This window comes from Equus quagga, chromosome 15, assembly GCF_021613505.1.
Source record: "Equus quagga isolate Etosha38 chromosome 15, UCLA_HA_Equagga_1.0, whole genome shotgun sequence".
NCBI classification, from domain to species: Eukaryota; Metazoa; Chordata; class Mammalia; order Perissodactyla; family Equidae; genus Equus; species Equus quagga.
In genome coordinates, this window is record NC_060281.1 from 92,756,292 (window position 1) to 92,774,435 (window position 18,144).

The window sequence follows — 18,144 nt, forward strand, 5'->3', positions numbered from 1 at the left end:
ATACTTCCTCAACGATTGGGAAGCATGTCCCTCTGCTTTTTTCCTCCACTGCTGCTTTTGTGATGGCCCAGTGCTTCTCCTCTTAGTAAGCTTTACTGTGGCTTGCCTTGATCCCAAAACTCACGTCCTGTGCTTCAGGGGGGAGGTTCCTTCGAGTCATTTCACGGGGAGTTTCATTCCTGCCACTCCCTGTGCTTACTCTCCTGATGTTTGAATGTTGGCCCGTTGGCCCTCTTCTAGTTTTTTTAATCTTTTATCTCCTGTTATCCATCTGTTTGGCTCTCTTCTCTGGGGGATTTCCTCAGTTTTATCTCTGACCTTTCACTGCTAATGCTTTTATTTCTAAGAACTCTTTTTTTTTTTTTGTAATCTGACTTTTCCCATTTTATAGCATCCTATTCTTGTTAAATGGATGCAATGTTTTAAAGATAGTTTCTTGACATTGTCTTCTTCCTGCTGAGTTTCTGATAGCTCCAAACGACTTTTCTCCTAGGGTCTTTGTCTACCATGTTAGAGTGTCTGGGAGCCCTTGGTTGGCTGCTCACTCTAAGAGAGGGGCACTGCAAAGGCAGGTGGACTCTCTGAGCACAAGGGGGCCTGTCCACTGGGAGGTTCACTGGGGGCTTATGTGGCTTCAGGTCTCTGAGTCTTTCCTCCAGAACATGGTCTTCCAAATGCTGGGCTGCAGGCTGAAGGCCTGGGCGCCATGCTGCAGGAAGCCGTGGGTAGGGAGGTGGGCAGGCGGCCGAGTCTCAGCACTTGGTATGGATCCAGTCACTCGGATGGCCATGCAGTCTGCTGCTTTCATTATCCTCCCCATGCCTTCTCAACCAGGTGGGTTGACCCCCCTGTCCAATGACTCTCCTTTCTATGCTTTTCCATAGAATAAATCTCTAGCTGTCTCCTGGTGTGGGGGTGGTTACCCAACAATGTGAAGTGGGGGAGGGGATGCGGGCATGGCTTTCTCCTGGGAATCCTTCCATTTGCCCTTGGACCCACGAGCACCTGGCACACCCTGTCCTGAGCCTCGCAAAGTTCTAGGCCTGTCACCAGGTTGGCTCTCAGCCCTCCTCACTGTCCCTTACTTAGCACTCCATTTTCTTGATTGGCTTGCTGTGTCCATCACCACCCGCCATCAGCTTTCCAGCCTCTGAGAGGCTGTTCTTGGGGCCGCCACTCCCATTCTTCCCGTCTTTGTGAGTTTGTGTTAGAGAAAAACAAAATCCCTTTTTTCTGTGCTTTAAGTAAGGTTTTGGTATGGAACAAAATTAGATGTGCAGGTTCAGTCCCTCGTTCCAACTTGGAGATTCCTATCTCGTTTAATTTTGTTTTTGCAATGAAATGTTTCAGGGAACACGTTAATTTGGATTGTGATGTCAGCTGGCTCAGCTGAAGCCAGTGCCTCCCCTGTCATCTGGCTTCGTCCTTCTGCAGGCAGAGGTTTCCTCTCTTCAGAGGGCCAGAATAGTTCATTTGGAACCTGTGTGTTTTTCATTCTGACTGATTCCTTATCATCCTCCTCTCCAAATAAATTCCTGATTTTTAAAAAATTTGATGCCTAAGAGGGTGTAATATTTTTGAGGAACAAACCAAAATTACAGAGTGAAAAATAGGTCCCTTCTGAATTGAAAGTATGAAACCCATAGATGTGATGAGAATCAGTGAAAGTTCGTTTCCCTCTCAGGGCCAGTGTAGTGATTTGCTTTCCTTCTGGTCCATCTTCACTTCCTATCCCTTCTGGAGGCGGGCTCGGTGGATGCCTTGGCACTGGGGCAGGGCAGAAGCTTCGGGGCCGGCCTCATCCACATGCGGTGTATGGGCCCAGCTGGCATTTAGGGAGGGTGGGGCAATTCTCTCTTGTGCTGGCCTGAACTGTGCCTTATGCTGAGAGCTTGCCCCCAAACATGCAGGGCCATTGCAAAGGCCTGGGGTGAGAGTGGGCTGGCTACTTGAGCATCAGGGCTGGGCTTGAGCTGCAGAAGGCCCGGAGTATTAGGAGCACCTTTTCCTCTCTCTCTGGTAGGTGGCTCGTGAAAGTGTGGTAGAAATCTTTTTTAATCTGGCAAAATCTTTTTCCCTTTATGGTGTCTGCTTTTGGTGATGTGCTTAGGAAGGATTCCTCATCCCGATATTATATAACTATCCTCTCATTGACTTCTGGTACTTTTATGATTTGGGTTTTTACACACACAAGGTGAAGGCTCGCACAAGTGAGCTGCATGCTCCTGTCCCAGATGGGTGAACAGACTGTTTGCACACATAGGCGGCAGTTCACCTGGAGGCTTCTCTTGAGGAGTGGGGTGAGGCTGGCCAAAACTCCTGCCCCATGAGAGGTCAGTTGGTTGATGGGTGTTGTGGTTCTCAAATCAGAAGTTTCCTCTGGGAAGAGTGAACATCTGTCACACAGATGGATGGGCAGAAGGCATCCTGTGCACCTGAGGTCAGGAGGGTGAGTCTGTGACCCACAGGGGAAGAACCTTTCTGCTTTAGACACCAGCAGAAGACCAGAGGAGCTCATTCTCCTGGGAATTGAAGCATTCATTCAGCAATGGGGAAAGAAGTTAGACCTGGGCAAAGAGGCCTGGAAATGCCAGGGGCAGCGTTGAGGAGAGAGGTGTCAGGAGAGGTGGGAGGACCCTTGGTGTGAACCAGGCCCTTTAGAATGGAGCTCAGGCAGCCGGAGGGCAGGGGAGACTGCTTCATGCTTCTGATCAGCATACCTGTGTGAAGGCCCCTCCTGAGAAATTCGCAGCCCAGTAGGGCTATGGAGCTGCGCACCGAGGGGGCACGCTTCCAGGTGGCTCATAGTTCCAGTGGGAGAACAGCTCTGCCTGAAGAAGCCACACACACTCCCTGCTGTCATCTGCTAGGAAGGGGGCGACACAAACGTCATCACACATTGGAGGTATTTTGGGATGCACACTTAGGCCGACTGTTCTGTTTTCTTTAACACACACTAGTGCTTCCTGTGTGCCAAGTGCCTGACGATGTTAACTCCTGTAATCCTCAGAACAGCCCTGTGATGTGGGCACTGTCACCATCCTCCCTCTGCAGGTGCCAGCGTGCAGGTGCTGCCTTATCTAGGGTCCTTGGCTTGGGGGAGGAGCCATGAGAGACAGCCTGGGGCATTAGCACACTTCGAGCTTATGTCCACATAAACCTTCCCAAGGACACACAGTTTGCCAGTTTTTTGGCTTTATCCTATGCTGATTCAGATTACAAGTACTACAACTGGACTCTGGTTGAAAATTGAGTTTCCCAATTTGCGGACAGGGTGGAGATGAGGAAGAGCAGGTCGTGCCAAGGCTGGGCCTGTCCTCACACTGTGCCCCTTCTGTGCACCTCCCTTCATCCTGGCCACAGCCCTTTTAGAGTGCTCCTTTACGAGGAGGACATGCTTAGGGGTGGAGTGCCTCTCCCAAGACCCAGAGCTGGCGAGTAGCCAGGTCGGAATTTGAGCCCCGGTCCTTGCGATTCTGGAGCCTAGGCCCTCCCTCCTCTGTCTGCTTCCTGCAGGTCCAGCTGCCCAGCACTTCCACCTACTTTTTCCTCATGCCTTTCCTTGTCTCCCTGGCCCCTGCCACTTGGACATGCTTGTTCGATGCTTGATTTCCCCGGTCCCTGCCACACCGATTCTCAGTTCTGCACATCGTGTCCCATCAAAATGCATGGTGTTACCACTCCTTGTGTTAAAATTAGCCAGTTTTTTGGTCCAGTGCTGATTATTGCCTGCTGCACACGGAGGTGCGTACCACAGTCTTTGCTCTCAAGTTGTTCATAGGGCAGTGGGGCCAACAGCCAGAAAGCCAGCAGTTCCCACAGGAGGTGCCGCGGGTGTAGTTGAAGTGACCATGGAGTTTCCTTGAGGCAGAGAGTAGGGGTGCCCGGGTGGGAGCAGGGTCAGAGGGCCCAGCAGACATGGCTGGTGGGAAGGTCAAAGCAGCGTGCCAGGCAGTAGGGCTCTGGGGGAGTGAGCAGAGCAGATGGATGAAGGAGTGAGTGGGCTTCTCAGCTGCATGGGCTGCCTGCCTCTCTGGTAAGGAACGAGGCCTTGAAGCACACGGGGACATACAGGCCACTTCCCATGCCCACTGGCAGTTGTGTGGCTCAGGTAGCTCCCAAGGGGAGGGAGTTGGGGTAGGAATGGAACCTGGAAACAGGAGCTGTTCGGAGGGGATTGCCACAGGTACAGTGAGAAATGAGGTCAGGATTTGAACTTTAGGGAATGGAGGTTGGAATTGGGAAGCCAAGAGGGGGTTCCCAGGTTTCTTGCCTGGGTGATTGGTGGACACAGAGCTAAGGTTACAGGGTGTTTTCTTGGTGTGCCACCACTGGCCGCTCAGGTGGGGTCTGCCCAGTGAGGGCATCCTCCAGACCCCTGGTGGGGATCTCACAGGGCCTGTGTGATGGATCACGTCCTCCTCTAGGAGGCTCCGGTCTAAACCAGATGCCAGTCGAACCCTGACTGGGCAGACAGGCATAGCCGTGGCAACCAGGAGGAAGCTAGACTGAGGGAGCTCGTGGAGCCCAGGACCCAGTAAGGGGCTCTGTGCTCTGAGCCAGCGTCAGTCCTCCATCCATCTTCTCAGAGGGCTGGTCATGCCCAGGCAGCGGCCACCAGACAGACTCCTTTTGTGACAGTGCTAATGCCACCCTGACAGTCTCAGATTTGTTGATGGCCATTTGGGGTCCTCCCTTGTGAGCTGACACCAGTTTTGCTCCTTGACCTCTCCCAACTGGGTGGGCCCTCGTCTTCCTGGCCTAGACCTCGAGGCTTGCTTGTGATGTGTTGGTTGTTCACAGTTGTTTCTCTGAGTCCATAACATGCGAGTCTGCCAACCCTATCAGGCAGCTTGGGAGGACTGCTTTTAGCCAGCCAGGAGCCTGGCATAGCGCGCAGAGATTGCTGCTCTTGGGCACAGAGCCCATCTGTCTAGCAGAGTCCTATTCTCAGAGCCCTCAGCACCCCTCTCTGCCTCTCTCTGCTTCACACCTTGGCTCCTGGCTCCAGCTTCTACCCACGGCCTCCCCGCTGTCCCCCAGCCGTGCTCTAGGCTGTCCAGCTGGCCAGCAAGTGTCCCCTTCTATGTCCACTGTTCTCCTCTGGGTTGCCCTGTTGGTCTGCAGCTCTGTGGCCCTCAGCTCTGGGCAAGTCTTTCTGTGACAGGGTTTGCCTCACACTGCTGTTGGGAGGTGGGAAGGGGAACAGATGTGGTCCTGGGGGGCACAGGTGAGGCACCTTTCTCAAAACTGGTCGACTCAGTCACTTCCCTTGTGGGAAATGCTCAGTGACTTAGAGCCTACCAGGTGACGTCTCTCAATCTCCACGTGTGGAGCCCCTGTCCCATGCTGGCCTCAGCATGTGCGTGCTGGGTCCTGGCCTGCCAGCCTTGCTTCCCCACGAGTCAGACTTTGAGTTGTCCTGTTGCATCATTCCTCTTGCCTCTCTCTTGTGGCCTTCGTCACATTTCCTCTCATGCACGTGTCTGCTCCACTCTGGATGCCTTACTAGCAGGAGCCTGTTGCCGTCTCCTTGCCTTTCTGCAGGCTTGAGGAAGCAAACTGGGGTAGGGACTCTGAACGCACGTGTTGAATGAGTTATCTAGCAGTGTGGTAGCTCAACGTCATTTTATTTTTCTTGATGCATTAATACAGATTTGTTTATCTCTTAGCATTTAGCCTCTTTTCTGGGATTTCTTTAAGGATTACAAACGTGATTCTGCAGCCCGTGTGTGCACTCTTTCAGTGCTCTGGGGTTGGTTGGTTTGTTTGGTGTGGTCAGAAAGCTTTTGAGCAGCAGCTGGACCTGGCTTGTCTCATTCACTCGAGGTGAGGCAGCAGAGCCCTGACATGATTGTTCATTTGTTTATCAGCAGGCCCAGCGCTGGGAAGAGAGGAAGGGAGGCGCAGCCCATGGGGCAGAAGGCAGGCTGTGAGCAGTTGGATCAGGCTCGGGACCTGAGCCTGAGCTGCCCCTTCCTTTCTAACGAATGCACAAGTGTTCTTATCGTGGTGTGGGTGTGAGTGTGGGTGTGGGGTGTGCTACCCTTCGAGGGGAGCTCCATGTGCTCGGGCTCTATCCCAGCAGAGCATCAGCGTGATGAAGACCTGTAATAGGATTCCGTCTGTTATTGTACATATGTTAGCAAATGTCGGGTTTTTTTCTTTTTCTTTTTCTTTTTCCTTTTTTTTTTTTTTTTTTTTCTCTCTCTTTTTTTTTTTTTTTGCTGAGGAAAATTCACTCTGAGCTAACGTCTGTTGCCAGTCTTCCTCTTTTTGTATGTGAGCTGCCACCACAGGATGGCCACTGACAGATGAGTGCTGTAGGTCTGCGCCCAGGAACTGACCCAGGCCACTGAAGTTGAGTGCACCAAACTTAACCAGTAGGCCACCGGGGCTTGGCTGCAAATGTGTTTTTCAAGATGTTTTTCCACGTTTGTGTGGTCTGTCTCCTCTTGTCTCCGGCTAGAAGTTGTTGAAGTCGGGGCTTGTCTTCTTGGTTCTACTTGGAGAACCTGCATATTCTACTTAGAGACCTTTTCCTTGGGAGGGACTGAGAGGTGACTTCACGTGGCCCCTCCATTTTACAGAGAAGTAGTCTGGAGCCAGGGTCCTACTGCCTGAGTTGGGTGGGGACCCAGGCCACTCAGAGAGCAGGAAATGAACACTGACTGGCCACCCGGCTGTCTAACGTGCACTTGATTTTGTGCTCGAGGTGAGCCATCCCCAGGCCTGCCCTCTCTGCCCCCTCGAGCCAGGGTAGCTACTTTGCTTCATGGTGACTGCCTTTCCTGTTCCTTCCTTCTAGTGACCCTGCCCTCTTACTCCCTTGCTCAGTTGACTTTCATTGCTCTGCTGAGCACCCCTCCCTTCACGCCTCTCCTGGACCTCAGCCAGGCTGGTATGCTGAGGGCCAGCACTGCAGCTGCCCTGGGGCAACTGCTGTGCAGGGCCTGCCGGGCAGGAACCTTGTAGGAGCAGACTTGTCAGTGTGTCAACATCTCTTCTCCTTTTATGTTTCAGCGAGGATGCCATGAGAAAAGCTGGCGTGGCCCACAGTAAATCCAGCAAGGATATGGAGAGCCATGTGTTCCTGAAGGCCAAGACCCGGGTAAGGCCCTGGTGGGTGGAGCCCTCAGGAGAGAGGCTGGGGAAGGCAAGGGTGCAGTGCAGACTCTAGCAGCCTTCTGCCTGGAGAGTAGGGATGGGGTGGCTGCTTACCGATTGATCCTGGGCACTGTTGGTGGTGCCTGCAGCACTCGGTGGGTCTTCCTGTGTGTCTGTGGTACAGGCACAGGGAGGGTACTGGGTGGACACCCAAGATGCAAGCCCTGCCTCCGGCCCTGCACCTTACTTCCATCACCCTCCATTTGTGATCAGACCTGTGAATCCTGCAGGGCACTCACTCAGGCCCCAGCTGCTCTTGCAGAAGGGATGAGAGTGCTCTGAATAAGAATTGACTCTGGGGGCTGGCCCAGTGGCACAGTGGTTAAGTGCGCACGTTCCGCTTCGGCGGCCCGGGGTTCGCCGGTTTGGATCCTGGGTGTGGACATGGCGCCGCTTGGCAAGCCGTGTTGTGGTAGGCATCCCACATATAAAGTAGAGGAAGATGGGCACGGATGTTAGCTCAGGGCCAGTCTTCCTCAGCAAAAAGAGGAGGATTGGCAGCAGATGTTAGCTCAGGACTGATTTTCCTCAAAAAAAAAAAAAAAGAACTGATTCTGTCTTCAGCCTCAGCCCTCCTGGGGGTCCTTACCTAATCCCCACAGCACCCTGACACATGGGCCCAGAAGGGTCCCTGTTCCCTTTTGTTAAGTGATGAAGGTGATGCTTGTGGAGGTTGAGGCCTTGAGCAAGGACCCAGGCATAGGAACGTCACAGGTGAGTCGCTGGGGAGCATTTCCTCTGTGTGAGCTCTTGCCCTGAACTCGGTGTCACCCTGTGAGCTTCGAGTGACCACTTCCTTTCCTCCATGTGCTCTTCCTGGGGCAGAGCTGTTTTGGTAGAAATGAAGCAGAACAGGCACAGAGAAGCCAAGTGGTTTGTCTGAGTTTACCCAGCTCATGCAAGGTGGGGCGGATACTCAGGGCTTTTGTTCTGCATGACGCCTGCCCTGCCTCACAGACCCTGAGCACACCATCCGCTCCACTGGGTGTGCCCTGTGTACCTTGTGCCCAGGTGTGGCATTGGAGCTCCAGGACACACGCATGTGCCAAGAATTAAAAGTAGATGCTGTTTATGGCCCTTGATTGGATAAACCAACTGTCAAGACATATGGGGGTCCGTTGGGGACATTTGAACATGATCTGAGTGTTTAAATGAGGTAACCTTTTGAAATGGAAAGGTAGAGATCAGTGGCTGGAGGGAGCAGGTTCCAAACCAGAAACCACCTCTACAGTCTGGTCTTAGAGGTCAGAGCACACAAGTATGTGTTTATGAATACATATAAGTGCAAGGAGGAGCTCCAGGAGCACACGTACTGAGGCGGAATGGGCTCTGCGCTCTGGACACATAGGGTAAGCATTTTCTTTTTCTTTCTATAACAACTTTATTAAGAGCGAATTCATATACTATACAATTCACCCGTTTAAACTGTACAACTCAGTGACCTTTAGGATATTCAGAGTGATGCAGCCATCACGACAATCTAATTTTAGAACATTTGTAAAGTAAATTATACCAATTAGCCATCACTCCCTATTTTCCCTCAACCCTTAGCTCTTGGCAATCACTTATCTGCTTCTTTTGTGATGGATTTACCTGTTCTGAACTTTTCATATAAATGCAATCATACAATATATGTTTTTGTGACTGGCTTCTTTTACTTAGCCTCTCCCTCGCCCCCCAGCTGAGGAAGATTGACCCTGAGCTAACATCTGTTGCCAATCTTCCTCTTCTTTTTGTCCCCAAAGCCTGATCAGATAGTTGTATATCCTAGTTGTAAGTCATTCTGGTTCTATGTGAGATGCCACTGCAGCATGGCTTGATGAGTGGTGTGTAGGTCTGTGCCCAGGATCCAAACCCCAGGCCGCCAAAGCAAAGTGTGTGAACCACGGGGGCAGCCCCCACTTAGCATAATATTTTCAAGGGTCATCCGTGAACCGCATTGTAGCATGTACTTTATTCCTTGTTATGGCCAAATAATACTCCATTATATGCATATACTACATTTTATTTATCCATTCATCAGTTCATGGACATTTGGATTATTTCCACTTTTTGGCTATTGTAATAGTGCTGTTAGGAACATTTGTGTCCAAGCTCTCCTGTGGACATATGTTTTTCATTTCTCTTGGGTGTATACTTAGGAGTGGAATTGCTGGTAACTCTTGTTTACCCTTTCAAGGAACTGCTAGACTACTTTCCAAAGCAGCTGCACCATTTTACATTCCCTTTAGCAGTCTATGAGGTTCCAGTTTCTCCATTCCTCATCAATACTTGTTTTTGTTTGTCTTTTTTATTTTAGCCATCATAATGGATGTGAAGTGGTATCCCATTGTGGTTTTGGTTTGCATTTCCCTGATAACTAATGATTTTGAGCATCTTTTCATGTGCTTGTCAGTCATTTGTATATTTTCTTTGGAGAAATGTTTATTCAGATCCTTTGCCCATTTTAAAATTGTATTTTTGGTCTTTTTATTGGTATATTGTAAGAGTTCTTTATGTATTTTGGATACAAGTCTCTTATTAGGTATATAATTTGCAAATATTTGGGGGGATGAGATATTTTTATTGTTTTTGTTAGTTTGTATTTTCTTATAATTCACAGAACTTTGATGAAGGCATACTGAGTTATTTCAGGTTTTGAAATGCAAAACTTGTTGGTTCAGTGTTGTTGGTTGTGTATTGCTTTGTAAGGAACTACCCCAAAACTTAATGGCCTAAAGCAATGAGTTATTATTCCTCCCGATTCCGTGGGTCAGGATTGGGGCAATTGGTATTGCTTGGCTGGCCATTCTGCTGGTCTCACTTGTGCCCCCTCATGCAGCTGCATTCAGCTGGCAGCTGTGCTGAGGTGGAAGGTCCATAAAGGCTTCACTCATGTGTCTGCTCATCAGTTTTCCCAGCGTGGCCTCCACTTGGTGTCTCCAGCAGCATAGCCCAGACTTCCTTACAGTATGGCAGCTGGCCTCCAAGCAGAAGGAGGTGGAAGCTGTCAGTTCTCAGAAGTCTTAGAACATCACTGGGCTATAGCAAGTCCTAAGGCCAGTGCAGATTCAGGCCAGGGGGAATTGCCTCCACCTTTTGACGCGAGCAGTGGCTCTGTGTACAGGGAGGCCAGCGATTGTTGCTGGCCATCTGGAGACTGGCTGCCACAGAGACCCTCCCAGCAGCTGAGGAATAAGCCTTCCATCCTGAAGGGTGCATCTGACAGCACGACAGCCCCCTCACTGTCTTAGCCTCTGCCTTACTGCTGCCCACATACCGCACCTTGACCATTTCAGTCCCATTTCCTTTGATCAAGCTGGTTCGAAATCCCTAACTCCCAAGAGGAGGCCCTGACTATTTGGAAGAGAGGTATTTATAAGAGTGGTGTTGGAAATCTCCTCTGTCGTTTTAGAGAGACAGATGTACTGCTTGGCCATGGTTGTCTGATGTCCATCTTTTCACTACTCCTCAAGCCCACGTGGAGCTGCCTGTCAGTTAGTGCCTGAGGCCCTTCCTCGCAGGTGCGACTCTGGGAGGACTCTCCAGGTCACATGGCAGCCCGGGCACACTTGTTACCTGCCCCTGCTGCCTGAGACCCCATTAGAATGACTGTGAAAGAATTTAAAACATGGGACCCCAGAGCAAGGAAAAGGATGGGGAAGAATGATTTCTGTTTCTAGTCTCCAGGAGGGCTTAGGAGGTGAAGGAGGCCACAGAAGAAGGGGCTGACCTTCAGTTGGAGTCCTGGCAAGCTGGCAGTTCCAGAGGTATCCACATCAAAGGAAAGTAGGGGACTGATGGGCACCTCAGGTTGCATAGTGTGTGCCCCAGGGCAAGGAAAACCTTGATTGTTCTTGTCTAAAAAGAATTTACTACATTGCCTGGTGTGGGCTTGTGCTTGCAGTGCAGGAGTTAGCACCCCAAGTTAAATCCTTCTCCATGCTGTTGTTGGCTGGCTTCAGGTCTCATTGTTCCTCGGAAGTGATGTCCCCTTGCAGGGCCCTGTTCTGCGTGCTTCACCTCTGAGCTCCTTTGACCCCACATCAGCCCTATGAACCAACCTCCCAGTTTGCAGACGAGGAGGCTCAGGCACGTGGATGCTAATTAACTTGCCCAGGATGCCACACAGCCAGGCAGAGGTAGAGCCGGGATGGGAACCTGGGGAATCTGGTGTCAGAGCTTGTACTCTTAGCCACTTCTCTTGCTTCCTCCCATCTAACAGAGCAGAAGACACCCACACATCCACTTTAATGTTGCAGCACCTTAATCCCTACAGGTGGGACTACTCTCTGTGTAAAGGAGACTGACAGAAGCAAAAATAACTGTGCCTGGGAGTGGTGGGTGATTGTAATAATGGCAACTCAAAACACTCACACCAGCCTTCTGAAGGTTCGGGAGGATTTGGCATTTGCTGGACGAGAACACAGCGGTTCTGGGACCTCTCTGTTAGCACCTATGGTGGCAGTGTGTTGCTTATTACTTGGTTGTCAAGTTAAACTTATATGTTAAACACACACCAACTCTTTTGCACTTAATGTAGTGATATGCAGAAGTAGTACATGTCTCTGGTTTACAGTGTAGAAATGACCAGTGTGGAACTGAACCCCTACTAGGGGCCAAGGTGAAATTCAGGGACCAGGGAGGCTGAGAGCATCAGAAATGGGAAGCTGCCTTGGGACTAATCAACAGGGAGGACCTTAGCTGAACAGCCAACCAGCTGGAATAAATAGAGACAAGCACAAGCCTAGGAAATAGGGTCAGGCCCAGCTGCACTCTCAGCAAGGGAGGAGGAGGATGCCTGCATACATCTGATAAAAGGAGACACCTTCCTACCTTAAGTCTTTTAACAGACCTCACAAGCCCAGGGTTGGGCTTTTGACTGAATCTGAATACATTGTCCACTATTGGTGTTTAATCCAAGGCAGTTACTGGAGTGCCCAAGAATTCAGGCATTAGAAGCACTGAGTCTTAGAGCTGAGAAAAGCAGATTGCGTATGTTAAAAAATGCGAATACATGAGGTTGGCCCAGTGGGGCAGTGGTTAAGTTCACATGTTCCACTTTGGAGGCCCAGGGTTCGCTGTTTCAGATCTCACATGCAGACCTACACACCACTCATCAAGCCATGCTGTGGCAGGCATCTCACATTTAAAAAGGAGAGGAAGATGGACACGGATGTTAGCTCAGGCCCAGTCTTCCTCAGCAAAAAGGGGAGGATTGGCAGCTAATGTTAGCTCAGAGCTAACCTTCTGGAAAAAAAAAAATGTGAATACATTTTCTTTTTTTTTTTATAATTATCATTTTTTTTAAGATTTTATTTTATTTTTTTCCTTTTTCTCCCCAAAGCCCCCCAGTACATAGTTGTATATTCTTCGTTGTGGGTCCTTCTAGTTGTGGCATGTGGGACGCTGCCTCAGCGTGGTTTGAAGAGCAGTGCCATGTCCGCGCCCAGGATTCGAACCAACGAAACACTGGGCCGCCTGCAGTGGAGCCTGTGAACTTAACCACTCGGCCACGGGGCCAGCCCCATGAATACATTTTCTTAATAACTGCTGAGATCTACCAAAAAGCCCTGGTGCTGCTGGTTTGTGATGAAGGTCCAATAGGCAGTGCTCCTTCGCTCTGTTCTGTCTAAATGTGTGACAGTCAGGACTCTTCCTGTGCCCTCCTTAGCAAAGGCACTTGTTCAGAAGCCTCATTGTGAATTCTGATTGTTTGGTTTTCAGTAGCTGTATTTCCCATAGCATGTATTACACTGAGAGAAGTACTTTATAAACACTTTGTCTCGTCCTTTTTAGCATTTTCTCCAGTTTACTTCTAAAGAAACCGAGATGTAGGGCAAGTCAGTGGGGTAGCATGAGGAGCTAGCTTTCTTTTGTTCATATTTTTTAATTTAAGCTGGATAAGGAACCTATTGGCGTTTGTTTTATTGTTCCGTTTTTTTGTATGTTTAAAATATTTTATGCTGTATAAACATAAAATGTTAAAGTATGTGAATCACCTTATCAAAGTCAGTGAGAACACTAACTCTGGAGAACCTGCTCTGGGATTTGATATATTTTTCAATATATGAGGAAAACTTTCAAACAGACTTTGTAGAAACTGACAAACTGATCCTAAGAAAATTCAGGGGACCCCGAAAAGCCAAAACAATCTTGGAAAAAAACAAACTTGGAAGACAAACTTCCAAATTTTAAAATGTACTACAAAGCTGTGGTAATCAAGAACACGTCATACTAGCATAAACGTGTAGATCAATGGGGTAGAATTGAGAGTCTAGAAATAAGCCCTCATATTTATTGTTAATTGATTTTTTTGACATGAGTGTCAAAAGATTTCAGTGGGAAAGAAGTCTTTTCAACAAATGGTTCTGGGACAACTGGATTACCACATATAAAATACTGAGGTTGGATCCTCTTTTTATACCATAATCAAAAATTAACTCAGAATAGATCAAAGGCCTACATTTAAGAGCTAAAACTATAAAACTCTTAGAAAGAAATATAGGCATAAGTCTTTGTGACTTGGGTTAGGCAACAGTTTCTTACATGCGACACCAAAAGCACAAGCAACAAAAGAAAACAGAATAATTTGACTTCATCAAAATTAAAAACTATTGTGTACCAAAGGACACCATCAAGAGTGAAAAGACAGGCATGGAATGGGAGAAAATATTTGCAAATCATATATCTGAAAAGGAACTGGTTTCCATAGTATATAAAGAACTCCTGCAACTCAACAAGAACAACAAAACCTAATTCAAAAATGGGCAAAGAACTTGAATATAGACGTTTCTCCAAAGAAGACATACACATGGCCAAGAATACATGAAAAGATGCTCAACATCACTAGTCATTAGGGAAATGTGAATCAAAACCACAGTGAGATACCACTTCACACTCATGGTGGCTATAATAAAAAAAGACAAACAAGAAGTGGTGTTGGTGAAGATGTGGAGAAATTGGAACCTCATACATTGCTGGAAGGAATGTAAAATGGTGCAGCCACTGTGGAAAACAGTGTGATGATTCCTCAAAATATTAAACAGAGGGTTACCATATGACCCATATGTCCACAGAAACTTGTACACAAATATTGATAGCATTATTCATAATAGCCAAAAAGTAGAAACAACCCAAATCTTTATCAACTGATGAATGGGTAAACAAAATGTGCTATATCCATATAATGGAATATTATTTGACTATATAAAGGAATGAAGTACCAGTACATGCTACAGCATGAATGAACCTTGAAGACATCTTCCTAAGTGTAATAAAACAGTCACAAGGGACCACATATTATATGATTGAGTTTGTGTAAAATGCCCAGAATAGGTACATCTAGAGAGACAGTGTATTATTAGTTTCCGGTAGCTGCTGTAACAAATTATGACAGACTTGAAGGCTCTACTCTCTGGGCCCATGGCTTTGGCCTCTTGTCCCAAGGCTCTACCCTTGTGGTCATCTTTCCTTTTCTTGAGTGGCACATGTTTGCAGCTGAGTAGTTTTATCGGCCTGTTTCCTGCCTGTAGAATTTTCGGAGTCTGACACGTTTCTTTGATTTCATCCAGTCTATGTCCTTTTCAGTCCAAGCTGGTAATGTTTCTGCTGGTATAACACACAAGAACCTTGTGGGTCTCCTGTGTATATGACAGGATTCACATCATTAGACAAGAGGTTTCTCCACAGATGATTCCTGGATAATTTCATCCCTATTCCTGGCTTTCATGAGATGATTGAGGGGATTCTTGAATCACATGCCTAATCTCTTTGGCACTAGCAAAATTTGTCCAGCCCCCTTTGGCGTTCTCTCCAGAGCACACTTTCCTAACAGTGAAATCTCCTAATTTTAGCTTTTTTTTGCAATCTGAATAGCCTGGGAATTTCCCAAATCATCCAGTCCAGGTTTCTTTTAGCTTAACAATTCTTCCCTCAATTTATCTCTTTTCTCTCACTTTTTTTTTTTTTTTTGGTGAGGAAGATTGACTCTGAACTAACGTCTTTTGCCAGTCTTCCTCTTTTTGCTTGAAAAAGATTGTTGCTGAGCTAACACCTGTGCCCATCTTCCTCTATTTTGTGTGTGGAATGCCACCACGGCATGGCTTGATGAGCAATGTGTATGTCTGCACCTGGGATGCAAACCTGTAAACCCCAGGACGCCGAGGCAGAGCACGCACACTTAACCACTATGCCACCGGGCTGGCCCCTGTCCTCTCACATTTTACTATAAGCTGTAAGGAGAAACCAGGCCAGACCTTCAACACTTTGCTTAGAGGTCTACTCAGCCAAATATCCAAATTCATAGCTTGTAAGTTCTGCCTTCCACATAACTAGGATATAGTTCAGCTAAACTTTCTGCCATTATGTAACCAGGATTCTCTTTCCTCTAGTTTCCCAGAACACGTTCCTCCTTTCCTCTGAGTCCTCACCAGAAAACACCTTCAATATTCATCTTTCTGCCAACATTCTGCTTTTAATGGTATATGCATTCTCTAAGACGATACGAGCTTTCTTTACCAGTCTCCCACTCCCTTCCTGAGTCCTAACTGGCAGTTTTTCACAACATCCATGTTTCTGCCAGCAGCATTCTCTGTTGCCTGACCTGTTCCTGCCTGCCCCTTAGCTGTTGTGAACTGAGAGTTAGATCGAAAGAGCCAAGGGTACGGCAGTCTTGTTAGCAAGAACGTGTCTGAAGTGGTGGCTTACATTTGTATTTCTGTGTGTTTTGATTTCCCCAGAAGACCACAGCTCGTCAGGAGTTGGAAAGTTACAGCCGGACTCTTCTCTTATAAAGCTACCCATACACTTACCATCTGATGGCAGTGCAAAATAGTAATTGTCCTTAATTCTGGCTTTTCTTCCACATTTATTAGGTGGAATTTTTCCGCAAAGAAGGGTTTTCTTTCATCAACTAGGGATATTTGCTTGCTTGAAATACAGCCTGTTCAGGACCACCAGGAATGCCTTCCTGTTCATTGCAAGGAGTTGCTGTCCTTGGTACCCCCAGGGGTGACCTTTGGAGCTTGGGGTGGGGCTGAGGATGCATTCTCTTCCTGAAAGTAACATTATGAGCTTGGGCTCTGCAACTAGTGTGTTTCAGTCCATTGCTGTTGTTCATTTCGGTGCTTAGATGGTCCCACCCTCACCAAGTGGTGCCCCCAAGCACCCTCCTGTCCCTCTTGGGGCCCTTTATCGTGACTTCTGTGGTCGTTTGTTGCTTGCCCGCATCCTGGCCCGGAATCGGCCGTTCCTCTAAGGAGCCTTGGCTCCTTTGTGAGGGTGAAATGGTGTTTAGGGGGTGTGCTGTAGGCACTGGGCTGCTCATGCTTTTGCACCTTTTTGTGAACAGAGTTAAGTGATACATTTTTGAAATAACCGCCACCTCAAAACCCCCACAGTTTCACATTGATACTTCCAATTCAAATTTAACCTGATGGGTTTACTTTCATTTTAAACATGTATATCTTTTCTCATACTATAAATATCTTAGCTTCTAATATCATTAGCATAATTACTTGCTTTACTCTAAAATACTTTCAGAAGAAACATTCTAATATTGCCACTAATATTAGTAACAAATAATAAAGTGTGGGATGAAGTTTAAGATTTCTTTGCAGCTCTGTTTGTCCTTAAAATATATCATTACTACTAAGGACATACAGTTTGTTTTGTTTTGTTTTGCTTTTGTTGTTTTAAATGATTACTCTAAAGAATTCTTTCCTCTATATGGTTTTGACACCAACTTGATATCCAGCTCATATGTTTCGATTTATTTTGAATTTTTAGGAATTATACTTTTGATTTGTTTTTGTCTTGAATTTGGTAAAAGATTTACACATTTCCAGTATGAAAACCATATAACAAGGTCTCATTTCCAGCCCAGTTCCTGATGCCTCTGTCAGGGGTAACCGTTCGTCTCTGATTTTGGTGTATCCTTCTGGCATTTCCTCTTGCAGTCGTAAGCAAATATTTCTATTCAGATTCCTCATGTCTCTTATACAAAGGGTAGTGTGTAGTGTGTGGCATGTGGTATTTTACATGGAGCATGTGTGTGTCCCTCCTCCTACTGCTCACTCCACTTCCATGTGGGGAGATGTACCTCACTCCTGTCGTTGGTTGGGCCCTTGTGCAAGACTTGTCAGGTCAAGCAAGTGTTTAAACTGTATAAAGCTTTTTTTCCCATGTTTCTATCTTCTCATTTACACACCAGGCATGTTAGTAGTACCTGCCTCATTGGGTGGTTGGCAGAATTAAATGCATTAATATCTGTAAAGTGTTTGAGCTGTGCCTGGCACCTTCTAAGTGTGGGGTCTGATACTACCTAGCCTCACATGCCGCCTGGACATTTAAATTTTTTTTTTTTTTAAAGATTGTTACCTGAGCTAACAACTGTTGCCAGTCTTTTTTTTTTTTTCTGCTTTTTCTCCCCAAATCCCTCCAGTACATAGTTGCATATTTTTTAGTTGTGGGTCCTTCTAGTTGTGGCATGTGGGATACCGCCTCAGCATGGCCTGATGAATGGTGCCATGTCCATGCCCAGGATCCGAACCAGTGAAACCCTGGGCCGCTGAAGCAGAGTGTGCGAACTTAACCACTTGGCCATGGGGCCAGCCCCCATGGATGTTTAAATTTTTGATGTTGAGTGGGGAGATGGTAAAGACTGAGTGAAGATAAAGGAGCTTACATGTTTTTCAGCCCTTTTTCTGGAGCAGTCCTGGAGAGCTGGGGCGCCTTGGAACAGAAGCGGGTACCATAATCTATTTGTCTGGATGGGGTCTGGGACTTGTCACAACTGGGGAGTCAGGACACCAGCATCCGACAGAGTTAGGAGCTGGGGACATAAAAGAGCCCCAGCCTGGGGGAGATCAGAGGCGCAGTTTCAGATCCCAGAGTCTCCTGTGGAAAGGAGCGCCTGCAACAGACCTGCAGCACTCAATTTCCAATGGTTCCTGGGTGACCTGGCTTCTGCAAGGATTTTGGAGATGTATTTAACCT

The 18,144-nt window shown here is 47.6% G+C and overlaps 1 protein-coding gene across 4 annotated transcripts in view; it reads left to right on the forward strand.

Annotated features, from left to right (window-relative positions):
* The window catches only part of MED15 (mediator complex subunit 15), a 66,539-nt gene that overhangs the window by 15,474 nt on the left and 32,921 nt on the right, over positions 1–18,144 (forward strand). For all 4 annotated transcript variants that reach the window (XM_046639424.1, XM_046639423.1, XM_046639422.1 and 1 more), the window contains exon 2: positions 7,024–7,111. In XM_046639424.1, the coding sequence (XP_046495380.1) occupies positions 7,024–7,111 (88 nt within the window). The remainder of the gene's footprint in view (positions 1–7,023; positions 7,112–18,144) is intronic.